The sequence below is a fragment of the Bidens hawaiensis genome, unplaced genomic scaffold, assembly GCF_021521415.1.
Source record: "Bidens hawaiensis isolate Kalapana, Puna unplaced genomic scaffold, B.hawaiensis_p1.1 tig00004242_1, whole genome shotgun sequence".
Classification (NCBI taxonomy): Eukaryota; Viridiplantae; Streptophyta; class Magnoliopsida; order Asterales; family Asteraceae; genus Bidens; species Bidens hawaiensis.
This window is the reverse complement of record NW_027491253.1, coordinates 313632-333986: the sequence shown is the minus strand read 5'-3', so window position 1 is coordinate 333986 and position 20355 is coordinate 313632. Positions and strand designations below refer to the sequence as shown.

Here is a 20355-nt window from a genome sequence, read left to right as displayed (position 1 = left end):
CGTGACGCGCAGCGCGCATCCATCAGTAATGGTAACCTTCGCGCCGAGTTAGCGTGTGGCGCGGAAGCGCACTTTGTCCCTAATCTGAGTGGAATTCTCTGTTATCTTAATCGCATCTGGATTCCCTTTGATGAGAATCTTCGCGCTGATATCCTGAGTGAAGCGCACAAATCTCGGTATTCTATTCATCCTGGCGCTGATAAGATGTACAAGGATTTGCGCATTACTTATTGGTGGCCCGGTATGAAGAAGGATATTGCTGTGTTCGTAGCTAAATGTCTGACTTGTTCTAAAGTAAAAGCTGAACACCAACGCCCATCTGGTTTGCTCGAACAACCTGAAATTTCTACGTGGAAATGGGAATGTGTAGCGATGGACTTTATTACCAAGTTACCTTTGACAGCAAGCAAACATGATAGCATTTGGGTAATAGTGGATCGTTTGACTAAGTCTGCTCACTTTCTGCCCATTCGTGAAAACTACCGTGTTGAGCAACTCGCGCAGCTTTATGTCAAGGAAATTGTCTGCCGCCATGGTACTCCTTTGAGCATCATATCCGATCGCGATGGCCGTTTTATATCTCGCTTTTGGAAATCTCTCCAATCTGCGCTAGGAACTCGCTTGGACATGAGTACGGCATATCATCCTCAGACTGACGGACAGTCTGAGCGAACTATTCAAACTCTTGAGGATATGCTCCGATCTTGTGTTCTTGATTTTGGAGGTAATTGGGATTCGCACCTGCCTTTGATCGAGTTCTCTTATAATAACAGCTATCATTCCAGTATCGGTATGGCCCCATTTGAAGCACTTTACGGTCGTAAGTGCCGCTCCCCGATTTGTTGGAACGAAGTGGGAGAAGCTCAAATCACAGGACCCGAACTTGTTCAAGAGACAACCGATAAAATCGCCAAGATCCGTGATCATCTGCTGACTGCCAGAAGCCGACAGAAGAGTTACGCAGATCGTAGGCGGAAGCCTCTCGAATTTCAAGTTGGTGATCTTGTTCTCCTCAAAGTGTCGCCCTGGAAGGGTGTTGTCCGCTTTGGGAAGAAAGGTAAGCTTGCTCCTCGATATGTTGGACCATTCAAGATTCTCGCGCGTGTGGGAAAAGTTGCCTACAGACTTGACCTGCAGCCCGCGCTCAGTAATGTGCATCCAACGTTCCATGTATCCAATCTCAAGAAGTGTTTAGCTGACGAGAACCTTCACATTCCACTTGATGAAGTTCAAGTTGATGAAACTATGCATTTCGTTGAGAAGCCTGTTGAGATTATGGATCGCGAGGTAAAGCAAACCAAGCGCAGTCGTATCCCTATCGTGAAAGTTCGCTGGGAGTCCAAGCGCGGAGCCGAGTTTACATGGGAAAGGGAAGATCAAATGAAGATCAAGTACCCGCACCTGTTCTCTGCGCAACCTACTTCGAGATAAATTTCGGGACGAAATTTCTTAAAGTAGGGGAGACTGTGACATCTGCCCCGATCCGACCCGACCCAGGTACCCGTTTCTCTGACCCGATCTCTTTCTTTTATGATTTAATATTTATTTATACTTATATTTTACTTTTAATAATAATATATATTTTCCTTCCCGCCTCTTTCTCTCTCTTTCTTTCCGCCGTCCCGTCCCTCTCCTTCTCTCTTTCCGCCTTCTTTTCCTTCTTGTCGCCGTCCCGCCCTTACGCTTTGTTTCCCTCTTTTTCTTCTAACTCTTTGCTTGTCCTTTGTTCCTTCCCGCCTAAGGTTGTCTGCGCAGCTCCACGCGCCAGACCCCTTACAAGGAATCCTGCGTGAAGACCACCTGTTTCAGCGTTACGCGAGACGAACTCTTCTCGCAGCGCGCTAAGAATTGTAATTCTTCTCGCAACGCGCTAAGAACGGTAGTTCTTCCCGCGACGCGCTAAGGATTTGTAGTTCTTCTCGCAGCGCGCTAAGAATCGTAGTTCATCCCTCGACGCGCGAAGAATTATAGTTCTTCCCGCGGCGCGCTAGGAATTTTAGTTCCTCCCGCGGCGCGCTAAGAAATGTGATTCTTCCCGCGGCGCGCTTAGAAATGTATTTCTTTCCGCGACGCGTTAAGGTTAGTTCTGTCTGCCTTCGCGCTCGCGCTCTCTTGACCTTCTGTGTCAGCCTTCTCGCGCTAAACCCTTTGAGTTTTCTTCTGTTTAATCTAGCTGTTTGCTTTTGTGTTGTCTTATCTTTTGTGCTGTTGACCTAATCTGCTTTATGTCTGAAAAGTTACTTTCGGCGCAGCATGCGCACCAACCCCATTGGTTGGCAGATAAAGTGACTGACATAATCTTTTGAGATCTGCTTTTTCCATGCTTGACCAGTACCTTTATCTGAACCGCCCATGCCTTTTTTTACTGTTCCCTGTCAGCTTTATCTTGCCTCTGCAGCTGCCATATCTTTCCATATCTTTTGCTTTTGGATTCTTATGCTTTTTGATATCTTTTGCTTGATCCTGTTAAAGATCCTTTCCCCTTTTCTAGGGATTATGTCTCCTAGGGTTTTCCTATAAATAATAATAATATTTTCATAACACTACACACACAAAACACTTAATCTCTCCTGTTCTCTTGCTCCTTGCTCTCTCTGCCGTCTTCCTCTCTGCCTCCGTCTCCCTCTCTGCCTCCGTCTTCCTCCCTGTTCTGCCCTGCTTTTCCGGTAACATATATTATATATTAATTTACTTATTAATTATGCTAACTTATAATCAAGACTTAAATCAAATCATTAAAACAATAATCTTTAATTATAGGTTAACTTTGCTTGTTTGGTTCTTGCTTTATCTTACACCGCATCGTTTATCAAGTGAGTAATCTCGTACCTAATCCCTTTTTGCTTTTGATGTTTTGGGATGTTCATGTGTTCATACAAACTTAGAGTCTTAAACTTGTTTATGAACTTTAGTCGCGCAGTATCCCATGTGTTGAGGACGTAGACTTGGCTGTTTATTTGTATGTGTGGATCATTAACCGTCTTGTCGGTCTATTCCGCAGTTTTCATGGTACCATTAGATGAACACGGGAGAACTATCGTTTATGATTTTCTCTTTTGTTTACACATGCACAGTTTGTCTTGTTTGTGAGCTCAATTGTGAGCACTGGCAGTCTTATGAATCTTAGAGTTGGTCCCGATCAGATTACACCCTTGTTGAAAACCAGACATACACATGTTGCGCGCAGATTTATTGTTATCTATGTATTGTATTAAACTTGATTTCTCACCAACACGCAAGTGTTTGACGTTTATTTTAACACATGTTCAGGTTTGCAGTAGCTGTTTTGGAGCTTGTGGACACCTAGGAAGTTTTCTTTATTTTGGACCTAGATTAAAATGTATCAAGACAAGTTATTGCTGTTTTATTAATATGATTTATAATATATTGATTTATGATGATTTATGTTGTCTTGTGTTTACCCTGCGCGTGCGCGAATGAATGTATTTATTAAATATTGACACCCAATAGTGTCACGAGTAATGAAACAATATGTGGCGCCCCGATGTATAATCCGCCTTTTGTCGGGGTGTTACATACCACCCCTGGATGCACCTCCAAGAATAGAAGGTTATCAACCGGTCAGGATGGGGCTCCACGCCCAGAATGAGGCACACCCACTCAAAGTGGCGGATCTTGGCGATCGCCATCGGGTGTACCTCCGTCAGATGCACGCCGTGCCTCTCCAAGACACGGTATACAAACTTCGTCAATGGGAACCTGAGATTCCCATAAACGAAGAATGCAGCGTACACCCCTATCTTGCCCTGGGGGCATCGTACACCGTCTGGTGTGGCTCCGGAAACTCAGGCTCGAACGACTCGAGCATGAACTTCCGGACGACGTACCGATAGAGGTCGGCCGGAAGAGCACACTGGCATTCGCCAGCAGTGCTCTTATCGTCTTTATCAGACGTAGACGTCGGGATCTCGACGTGCACGTCAGATTCTTCGGCAGCAGCTTCAAAATCGTAGGTAGAAGACATGGTTTGGAGGTAAAGAAGAGTGATTTCAGGAGAATGCTTGGCAGAAAGTATTCGCCGGAAATCGTTTACAAGAAGAGAAGAGTGAAAGTGTGAATTACAAGAGACCCACTCCCCCTTTATATACTCATCGCAATTAATGCGATGAATTTAATGCGGAAGAGAGAGAAATCGCATGTGCAATGAAACTATGACACGTGGCAAAGTGCAAGCTGGCAACAGCTGTTGAAAGGACGCGTGCCATTAATTTTGCCGCCACGCGCCCGAAAAATCGCGCCCACGCGTCTGAAAAAGCGTCTGGAATGACCATGTACTGTCACGTCACCATAACTTCCTGCACGTCCTGACACAGTCAGAAGAAACCGTCGGACGACGTTTCAACAGTTTGGACTGTTCTTATCCTTTCACCAACTCTTCGAATTTCAAAATTTCAAAAAGATTCAAAAGTAAGCGGGAAAATACCCCTTACCTTGGCAACCAAGTAACTGTAAGACAGGTGCGAGTACAGTGTTAAGGCAAAACCCTTCACATACTTAGCACCTGCAGGGAATTGAAGCCAAGAATACCTCGGCGACCAAGTAACTATAAGACGGGTGCGGGTACAGTGTTAAGGCAAAACCCTTCACATACTTAACACCCGCAGGGAATTGACGCCAGGAATACATTGGAAGTAAAGTAACCGTAAGACGAGTGCGGGTACAGTGTCAAGGCAAAACCCTTCACATACCTAGCGCTCCGCAGGGAATTGAAACCAAGAAGGATCTTCTGGGCAATGCTTGCGGAAACGGGAATAACATCCCCGCATAGCGGGAACGTCGAGAACTACATTGTTTGAAGCTTCAAGATGGAATTGGTGGTTTTAACATAATTGATCACTATGTTCAGAACTACCAAAACCTCATGGAGAATCCACACAAGTGTGACTCAACGCTCCTGACTTGCGAGGAGGTTACAGACCTACCCGCATCATACCCAAAGATCAAGCAGGAAAGTCGGGAATTTCTGCAAGTGACAAAAGGACTTCCGCGGGAAGAATCCCCATGGAAAACCTTAAAACTAAACCCTTTTCAAAAACCCTTTGCTTAAGTCCAAAAGTTCACCTCACTTATTAAACACTCATGAGAAGAACATTGGACTGGGGGGACTTGAAGAGGTAGGTCCCAGCAGAGCCCAGTTGGACCCACAGGACTCACCTTGAAAGAGACGTCTGCGCAGAAACCAACTGGATCCGCAGGACCCACCATGCTCAGAGACGTGACGTCCTTACGCGCAGTACGCAAGCTGTTCCCGCAGGAAATGCCTCCCAATGGTGAAGTACTCCGCCTGTTCCCGCAGCTGCGGATACAAGCCATCAGGGAAGGCCACCCGCGCAGCAAGGCTACACGCACAAGGCACTTAGCTCTCAATAATTCAGTAGTCACCTGAAGGAATGAGCAAAGCCGGGAACAATCCCGCACAAAGGCGGGAGGGGGAATACTCCCGCCCAAATGAGCCAGTCCGTACGATACTGGAAGATCTTTTGTACTGTACCTGACGAGGTATGGGCAAAAGATCTGACCAGAGATACGACAGCCCATTGACAACAGTATGACGAGCAGCATGCTCTTGTACTGTATGTCACTATTAGCCGCTACCTACTCACCAACTCCTGTCATACCACGTGCAGAACCTGCAGTTGGTGGAAAAGGAATAGTACACAGCAGGCCTGGTCACTGTCAGCCGCTGCCTACCCACCAACTACCAGCATGGCACGTGCGTAGGCCACAATTGGTAGAACAGGAATACTATTCAACCGGCTATACCCTCTTGGAAACCTACCTTCGGCTATAAATACCCCAAATGGTATGATCATCTCATCTTATCTTGTATCTTATATCTTATACCTGATATCTGCTCTAGCAATCTCTTAATATACACTTATATTCAAGAGCAATCTAGTCTGATTCTCACGCCGGAGGGTGGTCACAAGGAGGTACCCCCCCTTCTCAGTGACGAGCTCACGGTGTCTGTTTTGCAGGTTATCAGAAGAACCATCTTTGCCGGGTCTAACCCCTCGTAGGAAACATCTATTTAACCCCCAGATTATCCGTAATCTGCCCGGGGTCACTTAGTGTTTCTTCAAAAGGCCATGCCCATAAAGAAAACAAACTAAATTAAAGCGAGCGTGTGTTGCAATGAAGTTTTAGAATTATGAAGCAGAAGTAGTGATTCTGTGTAGGAGGTCATCTCGAAACAGAGCCCACAAATCCCAAGACTGTTGATGTATGCCGATGTGTACTCGTAATCCGCTATCTGAGATAGCAAATTACCTAAAACCACTTAAATTCTAGTCAACCACCTAAAACCAATTTTTTTTTCTTTAAATCACTTAATTCGGCAAAAAAATTCTTTTTCAAGCCCGATTTGTCACTGAACACCCTACCATTGTTGTGGTTTCAAGGCTGGGTTTTATCTACTTGTTAACGAAAGTTAATGATTTAACACAAACTTGTCACACAAATGATAATTGTGTAAAATAGTGCTTCCACTATTCAAATGACCAAATAATAGAACAAGTGTAGAATCATAGCTACAAGTGCAAATTCAAGAGACGCATAAGTCCAAAGATGTGCAATGCCACTATAGTGTTACATTATCAGTTTGACACTTCAACTGCAAGTTTAATGTTATTTTGCCTTTAATATAAGCAGCACTACTAAGGCCCACAAAGAAAAGTATTTATATAAGCATAAGATCTACTCGATATATTAATAAACTAGATCTAAGAAATTGTTATATCAAAGTATTATGATAAATTCCTATATTCTCTTATTGAGACAACTACGTCCAAAAACAAATCAGTTTTGTATCATATATAACAACATTCTAAACCCGAATGAAATAAAATAAAAACAGTTTTGTATCAAATAACAAAGTATAACATAATGCTGAGCTGAATCGTAATACAATACTGAGTAATATAACATTATAACACAATGTGGAGAAAAAAAGACACAAAAGCGAGGAAAAAAAGACACAATGACGAAAGTAAACAAATAACACAATGATAAATAAAAAGACTCAAACAAAAATTCTAAAATCTACAATCTAGAAATCGAAAAGCGAAAATCTAATATTCAATGTCGTAGAGTTCGACGAGACGGTTCCAATGCTGCTAGTTTGAGTTCAATTAGAGTCCATTTGATACCCTTAATCCAACGAATTCCTAGTTTTAGAAGACTATTTCAATCAGAGTCCCTTTGATGCCGCTATTGTTTTGTTAAGGTCGTGGACGAGGAATTTCAAAAAAACTAGTGTAAATGTGTTATTGATCAGAAGCAGATTATCATGGATATCACCTGATATTGATCAAAATAAAAGCTCCAAAATTGGTAACAAGAAAATAAAAACTTGAATTTAAGAACAAGTTGCTTGAGGAGTGTAACCAAAGACAAAACAAACTTTGAAAACTAGAACAAACAACCAGATTCAAACCAACTAAAACTCAAACTCCTACTAATAATAACTATTTCAAACGCTAGATAAACCAAATACCCATATGTTTGTATTGGCCCATTAACATGATACTAAACTAATAAACCAAACAAACAAACAACTTAACCATAAATTAAACAAAAGGCAAAACATGCCCTTCATTTAATCGACATACACGTGAACTTTAAATGCCAATTCCATCATATTGATCTCCGAAAAGGCCATTGCCATGACTAAAACAAACAAATTAAAGCAAATATTTGTTGCGGCAATGTTTAGGATGATTAAGCAGAAGTAGTTAATCTCATGGGTTTAACAAGTCCCTAGAATAACCACCTCCAATGAGGAGGGGGGGGGGGGGAGCCCTTGCTTTATTGTCAGGATGATTAAGCAGAAGTAGTGATTGTGTGTAGGAAATCATCTTGAAATCGAACCCACGAAACCCAAGCCTGTTTATGCATTCCGAGGAGCGTTCATAAACTAAAAGTTCTTTTCGTTCGGAAGCACCGCCTTTTTGTTTCAATATCGGTTGACCATTCTTCCTAAATCCAAGTATCCTGGAAGGACTAACGTTAACAGTGAATACTTTCGTAAATGAACCATTTTTCAACATCATCCGTACGTCACAAAATTGTTTCTCTGAATCATAATCACCGTCAAGCACAACAAGAGACTCATCAAGCTTAGATATTAATACCCTTCCGCGATTTGCAAACGTATCCATAATGTCTAAGTCTTCAAATTCTTCTCTTGTCAAATCAAATGAAATAATCCTACGTCTTTGTTTAATCTTATCAAATAACCCCATCTACAACTACCGGATCATCCCTAAAACTATTTTTTCTCAAAGAAACATTAACTGACACACTTCTCCAAATCCCATAGCTTAATCTATAAACCTCAGCCTTGTAATCCAAGGGAAAATTAATCCTACAAATTACAGTAAGTTTCATTATCTTGGGTTCGAAAGTTTTAGGACAAATTAACCCCAAAACCGAAAACATAATTTCCTAACGGTAACGCTATACCAACACATTTCCGGGTTGCTGGATTCCAAACATGAAGACCACCAATTTTGTTACCCATGCACACCAATCCGTGAGAGCAGTCGATCAAATTAAGACCAGCTCGTGTAAAAATTGGAAAAGCAGGAGTGGAGAACGAGTGCTTGGGGAAAGCATCATCATCCAGAATGCAAACATATTTGCTGTCATGAGAAGATAGTAGCAGATGATGTGGGTGAGCCTCGTTGACGCTGTGATCAGTGATGAACTCCGAGCTATCGACTAGAGACTTCCATTGTTTTGATGATGTCCACTTGGATATCCAAAGGAATGCTAATGTTGCCTTTGGCAGACATTGTATGCTTCATATGCCATGGGCCAGAGATCATGGGTGAGTCCAGTATGATATCTGTTGGATCCGGTTTTAAAATAATGCTGTTTCAAGTATGGGTGTTTACGGTTTGGTCGAGACAAACTGCTAAACCCCGATGAACCGAAGGGGATAATGTCGCATTGTTTCCGCTTTCACCTCTGCCGGCAACGCCTTGTAATTTCAAGAGCCCAGCCCAGGTGGTTCAGAGGGACTAGGGGGCGTTGATCAAAAAGGATTCTTTCAAGAGCTTGGCCATGAATTCTGTTGTGTATGGGCGTTCAACGAATTGTGTTTTGAATATTTGAATTATTCAAATTTCAAAGTTGGAAACATCAAGTGTTGATTTGCAAGAAATTTAAAATAGTATTAAAGTTGCGTGGTTTGTCAAACCGTATATGTGAAAATGACATTTAACTCTTCATTATTTAAAGGTGTGTAAATGTCACCTTTATAATCACCCTTCAAAAAAAGTTAGAATCAATTATTGGGTTGTTTAATGACATTATGCTCTAGATATTTGTCTATATTCACATTAATCATCATATTTTAAATATCGTTACACGAGAAATTACATTAAGGGGGTGTTTGGGAGATCCCCTATTTCACCTCCTTATAACTTTTCTCAAAAGTTAATAAGTTACAACTTTGTAAATTATTAACTTATCCCAATAAATCATTATACCAAACACCTTTTAACGTTTCCATAAGTTAACAAGCCATAAGTTGCTCAAAATAAGCAATCCCAAACACCTCTACGTTCATATATTTCCATCATGTGTAGTACACGAGGTGAAACATAGAAAAGTGATGGTTGGGTAAAAGTTAGGTATTTATTATATTAATTAGTTATAGTTAGTTAAATAAATGAATGAACATTGGTTCTTCAAGCATCTTTACATGTTTCAAGGCATTGGACATTATGGAGGCTGAAGGGGTTGATTTACGAGCTTGGAATGCAGGCTTAAAAGTGCAAGAATGGGATTGCACGCCTTACGAGGCAGAAATAAGAAAAGAAAAATAATTGGTCAACCCCATTTGTCCTCCGCGCGACGCGAAGGATTCTGAAGATTTTGGTTCGCGCTACGCGAACCAGCCAAATTCTGACCCCGACTATTTTGTCCTTTGCGCGAAGGACATGCCTATTACTACTTTGCGCGACGCGAACTGCCTTAAATTGAAGAAAATTAAGCCTAATCACTATATAAAGACATTTAAGCCCCATTCGTCATACCATTACTTCCAGAGGCTGAAGAAGGACCCAGGATCGACTTTCTTAAATTTTCTACATCCCCTCCACTTAAGTTTCACTGGGCCGGCTTGGATCACAGGTCAAAACAGGTTCGGTCAGAATGGACCGCCTGAAACATTATTAATTTGGTTTAGGTCGAAATAGGTGGTGACCAAAATGGAGTCGGTTGAAATGAGTCTTATTAAAAGAAATAAAAAAGAATCAGTTTACCCACTATCTTTTATAATGGCTAATGACGAGGACGAAGGTGGTTGCGGCGACAATGGGAGCAACCATCGACGCGACAATGAAGGCAATGGTGGCGGCGGAATGGCGACGGCGATAAAGAGTGTGGTGGAGAGAAACATGGCCACCGGTGGTGCTAACCCAACTTTTCAAGTTAACAAGTTTTATATTACGTGCATGTTTTAACCCGGTGACTCATTTGACAAGTGACATGACTTGATTTGACCCACCGTTTAATTTAAGGTTACCCAGATTATATCATATACAATTTATGTTTGCTCAACTCAGCTCATTCTTTGAAGGAGTCGAGTTTGCCACTTATAAGGGTCGATACAGGCAAAACGTTACATTTGAGTTATTTCTCAAGATGTTTAGCATCGATAAAAGTTGAAATGCCTTTTCTTTTGAAGTTCATTCTTGTTCCTAAACACGATTCGATGAAAGTATGTTATATCTTACTTTGATTGAAACATCTGTACTGTTCAACACAACACACATCCCAAACAACATATAGTGTAATAAATAATATCAACTTCATAATTACCTAAGCAAGAAACAAACTACTGCAATACAAACCACCCGCAACTACATGAATTAGATATAACCTCAAATGATTATAAATGAGCTAGCTCTTGCTACTTACACAAGTTTGGCATCTTGTAAACTATATGCAGCTTTTCCTTTAAAGACTTTAAAAACTAACTGTTTATTTTTTTTCTAAAAACATGATAAAACAGTTTTAAGAATGTTGCAGGACTGATTTACCAATCACCGTGAGGCAAGTGACATGTGAATGATCCGCTCACTCGGGTCGAGCCATTAGTTTGTAGGTGTCAATTAACACATAACTGGTGAGGGTGAGATAAGTCGGGTCAGTGCAGTTAGTGTCTAATATCAAACCACAACCAAATACTTCGGTTACAAAAAAAACCATACCCACCCTATTTCGGTTATTAAAACATGAACCCATTTGTACCTAGATTAATTTGGTTAACCAAATTATACCCATATTGCCAAAATAAATAAATAACTTTTCAAACAACCATATACTAGACTGGGCCTAATTTTATTTTATTTCTCATTCTGAAAACATGCTTATCATTTAACGGTTCGTTTTTGGTTATCAAAAATGCTTAACTGAACCAAACTACCATACCGTTTTTGGTTATAAAAAATGCTTAACCGAACCAAACAACCATACCAGTAAAATCTTAAACTTCAGTCTGTCATGACTCGATTAATCAATTTTTCTACTCACCCCTACATGACCCGCAATTTTGTTATAAAGCACTTTCTACGATTAAAATGACTTATCACGATCCAAAATTACCGACCCTTTGTCTATGAGCCATTTTGAGACAGACTCGGGCCATTAGAGTGGGTATGCATCTCTAATTATACCCAAAACTAGAGCATTAGAACAACATATTAATTCAAAAATTGGCTACAAAAAAATGACACGAAGTACACAAAAATAATTAAAAGAACAAAAGAGAACAAGATTCATTGACAAACCATTGTTTTAGAAGTCTTCATCATCATCTTCACCATACGCGTTATAGCCGTTGTTGTCATCATCATCATCGTCATCATCATATGCCTTGTTGTCATTATCATTGTCATTGTCTGAATCCTCATACGCGTTGTCACTAGAAGTCATGTTTTCATCACTATCACTATAAAAGTTTCTTTTAGAAGATTTAATCGCCCGATCAGACGGATCAGATAACTTAAGCACACGCCTATACTTCTCGGGGCTATCCCACCATGTAGGAGTAGTAATTATTGCTTTTTCTAGCCAATACGGATCATACGGGACCGTAGCTCTAAACTTTTGATAAAATTCAGCAAACGCATACATTATAGTCCTGATACGAGGACCTTTTTTTCCCAATATAAAGTCGAAGATATATCTTATGAAGAGCTTCAGCTGGTCACGCCTAATGATGTACAAGTACTGAAAACACACAGTAACAAAAGAAGTGTTAGCGGGTCAACCCACAAAGTTTTGGCTTTTGACCCGAACCCATTTGAGCCCATATTGACCCATTACCCAACTGGCACACCCCACTGTTTTGCCTAGGCATGTAAATGAACCAAATGAACATGTATGGGCCATGTTCCTGTTTGTTCTTTAACTTTAACCGAACAAACACTCGGGCACGAACTATTAAACGAACAGGTTTTCTTGTTTGTGTTAGTTCATTAAAAAAATTTACTTGTTCGTGTTCATTTATAGTATAATGAACAGTTAACATAAACGAACATATCTGAAGATAGATATGCCAACATAACAGAACGAACACTAATTAAAAATAAGCATGAACATCAATCTGTTCAGCCCAAAATATTAATAAAACTAGACTAAATTGTAATGAGTGGTATTTTAGTTTCATAAAAGTAAATTAATTTTGTAAAGGGCCTAAAAGTTTTAAGCGAATGCATAAACAAACGAGAAAGAACTTATACGAACGAACATAAACAGATTTAAAACCAAATTAAAACCGATTTTTCAGTTCGGTTTCGGTTTTGCATTAACCAATAATCGAAAAATCAAACAGAAAAGGAGAGATATACAAGTTTTATATGATTAGTTTATACAGAATGTTAATATATGTATTTAAATTATTGAAGTAAAAGAAAATAGAAACAGGCCTAAAGTTTTTAGTTCTAAATGTATAATAATCAATCAATCATTAATTAACAAATGGTGTAATCTAAAACCTTTAGCTCTAAATGTGTAATAATCAATTAATCATTAAATAACAAAAAATTCAGGCCTAACGTTTCTATCTCAAATTCAATAATTTTCAGCCCAAAACTTTCACACCCAAATGGTAAACCCAAATAAACCAAACCCATTGTAAAAATCAAACACCAAACGGTTTTGGAAAACCCCAGAAACGGAACATTTGGTTTTTGGTTTCACTTGAGCCCAAAACGGATCCAAATTGACCCAAGCACACCCTTATTGGTTGGCCAAAAATGCTTTTTGTCCACTTACAAAATTAATTTAATATACCTTATTACAGTAATAATTTTGATTTCTGAGTGCGTACTTTAGTAGTGATTAGTGAAAACTAGAAACACTATATATGGGCTTCAGATTGTTTAACCTTCGACCTGCTAGAAATAAAACATAACCGAATCAACACGTTCACTTTAAGCAATCCTAATGTTGACATAACCGAATCAGCACGTTCACTTTAAGCAATCCTAATGTTGTTGACCATAACTCTTAAAAAAAATCCTTGACAGTTTTAAAAAAATAGAATAGATAAAATAATAATATCATAATATAATTACCAGAACGATAAGCGCAAGGATTGCCAATGTCACTTGCACTATATCATCCAAGAGCCCATCAAAGCCTTCATCATCTGTCCCACCAAACCCGCCGCCACCATCACCACCATCGCCACCGCCACCACCAGGTGGATCTCCATCATAGTATTCTTTTCTCTCCATTTGTTGCCTCAGTACATCCTCTAGAGACGGCTCCTTTTTAAAGCTACTCATAGCCTTTTCAATAGATTTCCATGGAGAACCACTCTGTTTAAAAAAGTAAATATTAATAGAAGTAGTCACAAGTATCATGTTTATATCAGTATACCATATGACATGAACTTGATTAACTTATCATAACGTATGGAGTGCACACCATAATATTGTAACCTTTCTTTAAAGATTAACAAATAATATTAGTAATTTAAATACTTATGTTACATGTTTCAATATCAACATGTCATCAAATGTATATGACTATATTCAAGGTTCTCTATCAAATTCAATCATTCAATTGCATTACACATTACCCTAAAAACTACAGGCATGATTGGCATCTATACCACAACTTTATAATCAGAGGACAACTAAACAAACACCACTGACACACAATTCAGACACCACTTATGTGTAGACGTGCCGTACGAAGTGTATGGTCCATATGGGCTGTATGACATGAAGAAAATGGCCATGTGGCCCGTATGACATAGTGATGGGAATGAGCTATGATGGAAAAGTTACAAGATAATCCTGGGCTATGCCCTCTCTCCATATATCATGCGAGAGCCTAACATATCTCACAAATTCATGCCTACCTCTAACAAGCCTTATCCTCTATTACTTATACTAACCTTATCTTACACTTTAGCCCCTTTGTATTAACATATCTCACATACTGACAAATCATACGGCCCATTTTATTTTTTTGACTGACAATAAATGACTAATGTGACCCTGACAACGTCCAATATGACCATTTTCAGCCCTATCATACGGCCCGTATGATGTGGCAGGGTGCCTAGTGTACAATATTGGGGATGGTGTACCAATGGCATGACCCTATAATAACTATTAAATACATTGGCAGTTTAAGGTTTACGTATTTTATCGTAAACCAATCTAGAGTAATTCATATACAAAATTATCCCCTTAATAATAATTATAAAAAGTCTATTTCCCCATATGAACAATATACATGCTGATATAAGTCATATAACCGCTTTTAGTGATTTATTGATAGAGGGGACGATACATATTATCAGAAAACACCTTTTAAACATATGCTTCTATATAGTTTCAGCTCTCCATTCGATTTTCACAATACTCTATGTTGCAGATTTCATACATACAAGCACATGAAACAAAGCAAAGAATGGATAATACATCATACCTCATTACCATTCTTGGATTCTTCTTTGCCACCAAACGAACACACGGGCGTACACTGTTGATAGCAATACGCACTCGTTTTATGTAGCGTGTTACATTTCATCAACTCTATGCATCTCTTTGATGAACCAATTGATGGTTTTAAGGCATTATGAAGGTTAAACACCTTCACTGGAGCAATGCATTGTATACCTGATCTACCAAGTGTGTTAAACTGATTGGGCACCCGTAACGAAGGCCGGACCGCAGTGACTTGAAGATAACTCATTAAATGACATTCAAAATGAGGTTTATATGCAAGTTCTTTTGTTCAAATAAACCTGGAAATAATAAACTATGAAATTAACTATTTAACTTCACTAAATGGAGTTATGTTTACTTAATTTCATCTATTTCTAACTTATTTTTATAACACCTGAAATTAATTCCAAACCCTAAATTAACCTAATTAAACCGATTGTATAATTCGAAAAAATAAAGTAATTTGAGAAATTACCGAAAGAGAAGCAAAATTAGTGCTTTGAGGGTTGCCGGAGAATATACGCCGGTGAAGATTGGAACGCCGGAGATATAGTTCGAGTGTTGAGGCGTACGGCAGTGGCCGGTGGCGAACAAGATAAGAGAAGAGTGATAAAATGAAAAGAAAAACTAAAATTGGTTAAACTACATATTAAGTCCTTCGATATTATTTTGCCATTAAAAGTCCTCATTTTTTGACAAAAGAAAATTTAATTGAACTCATCGAAATTTATCAAAGTATCAAACAAAAAAATATATATAGTAATTTCCCATGTAGTGTAGTGATAGAAAGCATGTGTTTTTTAATGGGAACCCAAGTTAAATCCCTACGTATAACATTTTGGGGAACATGGGTGGCTCAATGAAGGAAGATCTTTTGTGATCTCTAGTTCGATAACTTGGAGGCGCTTAAGGGCTCGAGCGGGTAGGTTTTACCACTAATTGGCCTTTGGGCGGGTGATCTTTCCTCAAAACTGAAAATGACTTGGAGACGCTTAAGGGCTCCGCAGGGCTGGGTTGGGCCAGCTGGCAGTGGCCATTCGCCAATGGGCCACCCTGTACAAGTATCTAGACATTCTATGCTTGTTGGCCGTTCAATATATATATATATATATATATATATAGTATAGTAGTATGTTCTAGGGTTTTAATCCGAGGTTCAAACCCGACAGGGGGTGAGGGTTTATGAATTTCATCCAGTTCCCGCGCATCAGGGGCGATGAGTCAACCTTGGGCATAGCCCCGAAAGAATGGGTTTACACATGAGATTCTCTGTTGTTAAAAAAACATATAATAATACTAGTGTAGCTGCATGTTGCTCGCACAACACAACATTTTTTGGTTTGTAATGTGTTATTTAATCGTCATCTCATCCTTGAACACACACACACACATATATATAGATATAATACTAGTACAGTAGTATGTTCAAGGGTTTTAATCCAAGGTTCAAACCCGACAGGGGTGAGGGTTTATGAATTTTATCTAGTTCTCGCGCATCAGGGGCGATGAGTCAACCTTGGGCATAGCCTCGAAAGAATGGGTTTACACATGAGATTCTCTGTTGTTAAAAAAACATATAGTAATACTAGTGTAGCTGCATGTTGCTCGCACAACGCAACATTTTTTGGGTCGTAATGTGTTCTTTAACCGTCATCTCATCCTTGAACAAATAAAGATAGTGGTGGTTGGAAACATGTGTTATTGAGATAACATAGAGTGCCACACTTACATATTAAGGACAACATTTCTAGTAGTGGTTGATGGTGAGGAAATGTCGATTGTAAGCATGGTCGACAATAAACAAAAGTCAACACGGTGAAAAAAAGTAAATTTTAGATCTTTGTAAGCACAAAGCTAAAATTAAAAGGCGACAGTTTGCAATTAGTTTGATCCGTCACAAGAAATGAATAAAGTGGAAACAAAATTCTTATGTTTTGTGGCAATGGCGTAAATCGTGTGTTCTCGTTGTGGACAAATCCTTTAAACAGCTGGTCCAGGTTTAACTTTGATTTTATTATGATCTAAATCAAGCAATATACACCAACAAAATCCACTACCCTGAAATAGCATAACATCACTAATACTAGTTTCTAACTATTTTTGACAAATTGCGCATATCTCAAAAGCTTTGTCCGCTTTTGCATAATGTATGCGAAATATTACACGAAGTGGAATCTAAAAGTGAGTTAACATGATGTCTAGTAGACTTTTTATGCGTTCATGTCCATAACCAAAGCCATCGTATTTGGGTTGGTAATAGATAGGGGTGTTCAGATTTCGATTCGCATTCGAAACACTCGAAATTCGAATCGAATTCGATTATTAAGATTCGAATTCGGTTTTAAAAAATTCGAATTCGATTCAATTCGTATTCGAGTATATTAATCGAATAAGAATTTATGATTTATTATTCGATTCGATTCGAAATACGAATTCAAATTGTATATACATATATGTATGTAGGGTAAGGTTAAAATGAAAACCCACTTAAGTTGTGAAAATCCTATGTAACATCGTTTTTTTTTATGTTACGTGTAATATATGTTGTAACATTTAATACAAAACATTGAAACATCAAAAAAAAATGTTTTGCTATTTTTTCACATTTTTTTGCTAATTTTTATATATGTTTTCTGGAGAGGGAAAAAGTTATATTTATATTTATATTTATATTTTTTATTCACTTTAATTGTGGACCACAAGATTTAAACGTTAATTAAAAACATATGGTTGAGAATGAGTTTCTAGAGTTTTTATAACTCAAGTGGGTTTTCATTTTATACTTAGCCTATATATATTAGCATAGGCTAAGAAACAATAATATGGCCTATTGGGTCTAATTAATTTATAATAGACATGTATTATTTATGGATTTGACACAAATAAAAAATAATTATATATATAAGGTAAGGTTAAAATGAAAACCCACTTGAGTTGTGAAAACCCGCGAAAACCCTATGTAACATCGTTTTTTTTGTTACGTGTAATATATGTTGTAACATTTAATACAAAACATCGAAACATCAAAAAAAAATGTTTTGCTATTTTTCTATATTTTTTTACTAATTTTTATATATGTTTTCAGGAGAGAGAAAATTTACATTTTTTATTCACTTTAACTGTGGACCACAAGATTTAAACATTAATTAAAAACATGTGGTTGAGAATGAGTTTCTAGAGTTTTCACAACTCAAGTGGGTTTTCATTTTATACTTAGCCTATATATATGATGTTTTGATGTTTTGTATTAAATGTTACAACATATATCACATGTAACAAAAAAAACGATGTTATATAGCCTATACTAATATGAGTGTTATTTACTTATACTTTCGAATATTTTGAAGTACTTGAGTTTTGAATTTATTATCATGTGGTATTGTAGCTACTTTAAATTTATATTTTTGTTTTGCAATTATGCTTATGGTTTTCGAAGTTTTGGCATAGGTAAACTTGAATTAGATCGTATTTATTCGAATTAAAATAAAACTTATTCGAATTCGATTCGAATTCGAATTCGAATCGAATTTCGAATTAGGCATATAATACGAATACGAATCGAATGGTTTAACTTTTAATCGAATACGAATAATGGCAAAAAAAACAGTTATTCGAATTATTCGATTTGATTTAACTTGAAAATTCGTTATTCGATTCGATGAACACCCCTAGTAATAGGGGTGTGAATGAAATCGAAATTACCGAACCATATAGCTTAGGTGAACTATTAATATATGCTCATAGGGTGCCTAGTTCTATTTGCTAAAATCCACTACTCATGGCATCAAACAAAAGATCAAAAGCAGCAGCCCCACGGTCATGATTCAACCTATGATCGCCAATTCTCTGCCCATAATGACAGCAAGGCCACCGTCTATTGAAGATTTAGAAGTGTAATGCAAATAGTCTTGTTGGTCAGTGGTGGGAATAGAATTAAAGTTAAGGGATAGCGTGTATTAAAATATACTACGCCAAGAAAGTTGAGGATAGCGTCCACCTTTGGTAGATCCGCCTCTGTTGTCAGCTACGGTTGTCCCATGGTTTAATCGTGGAAGACAAATTTCATTCATGGAACTACTAAAAAGAGATAACAAGTCTACTACATCAATATCTCCTGAGCCAAAATGGATATGACATCTCTTCATGTGTATGTATGAATGTATAAAATAAGTTTTTTTTGTAATTCACTTAAGTGGTTTATAAAATCTTAAAAGTAAGTCTACAAGCACTGACGAAGCTTTGACGAAAACCCAGGGGTGAACTCAATACGTAAAAAATTTCATAAACAATCACTACACGGGAGGGAAAGGGAAGCTCAAAATTTTCGACTTGTTTATGAAAATTTTTATACGTATTGAATTCAAACCCTACGTTTTCATCCAAGCTAATTCGTCACTGCTTGTAGACTTTTAAGATGTAATAAACTACTTAAGTGAATTACAAAAAACTTATTTTGTATATGAATTGGTGATATAAGGCTAAATATATATAAATCCCTCATATATTTTAATTAATATTTTTATTAGTTTTTGTTCGGTTTTTATTAGAATTTATATATTACTAACATATTTGAATAATGCAGGTTCCGAGACTTGTTCATGGTCAAAAAGGGCGAAAAAAGAGCTAAAACAAGCCAAACCGGTGAACCGAAGCATCAGAATTGAACCAGACCGCATCCGGAAACGAACCGGACCGGTCAGCAATTCTAGCCCGCGGCGCCGCGCTACCGGGAGGCAAAACGCCGCCGCGCGGCGCTCCGGGGACCCCGTTTCTCGAATTTTCTTCGGTATTTATCAGTTTTGGGCCCAGGAAACCTATAAAAACACCCATAAACTTAATCCTGAGCATACCCTGAAGTTCCAGAAGAATTTGGTGAGTTCCGAGGTGTCCGAGGTCAGTTTTCGGCAGCTTTGGAGTCGAGGAATCAGCCGGCGAAGTGCTTAATTCAAGGACGAAGATTCCGGGTTTTATCGCATTTATTCTTCCGTTTTTATTTATTATCGCCGTGATTTTGTCTATTATTGTTTTGTTTAATTTTATGATGCTAGGCTAAGCATTATAGACTGCCTAGGCTTATGATGAACCTATTTTGATGTTTGATTTTGACTTGGGATTTATTTATCGTTATGGTTTTATGAACTAGTAAAAGGTTTACTTATACTAAATTGATGCATATGGATATTTAGGATTGTTTGATTAATTATTATTATTTCATAGTTGCTTTGATTATTGTTTGTCATTATGATAGGTTGCTATTAGGTCAATTACTTTGTGTTTTTGATTATTTTATGATTGATGTGCACAAAGATCATAGGAATAATACTTATTAATTAAATAAACCTAAGTGTGCTGC

The 20355-nt window shown here is 38.2% G+C and overlaps 1 protein-coding gene across 1 annotated transcript; it reads right to left on the bottom strand.

Moving 5' to 3' along the window:
* Nucleotides 1-11802: 11802 nt before the first annotated feature.
* On the bottom strand, nt 11803-15584 carry LOC143625779 (uncharacterized). The gene is made up of 4 exons (XM_077096024.1): nt 15478-15584; nt 14983-15301; nt 13614-13859; nt 11803-12264 (listed from the first exon to the last, which is right to left on the bottom strand). The coding sequence occupies exons 2-4, from the start codon at nt 15247-15249 to the stop codon at nt 11830-11832; spliced, it is 948 nt and encodes a 315-aa protein (XP_076952139.1). The 5' UTR covers nt 15250-15301; nt 15478-15584; the 3' UTR covers nt 11803-11829.
* Between the last annotated feature and the right edge of the window lie 4771 nt (nt 15585-20355).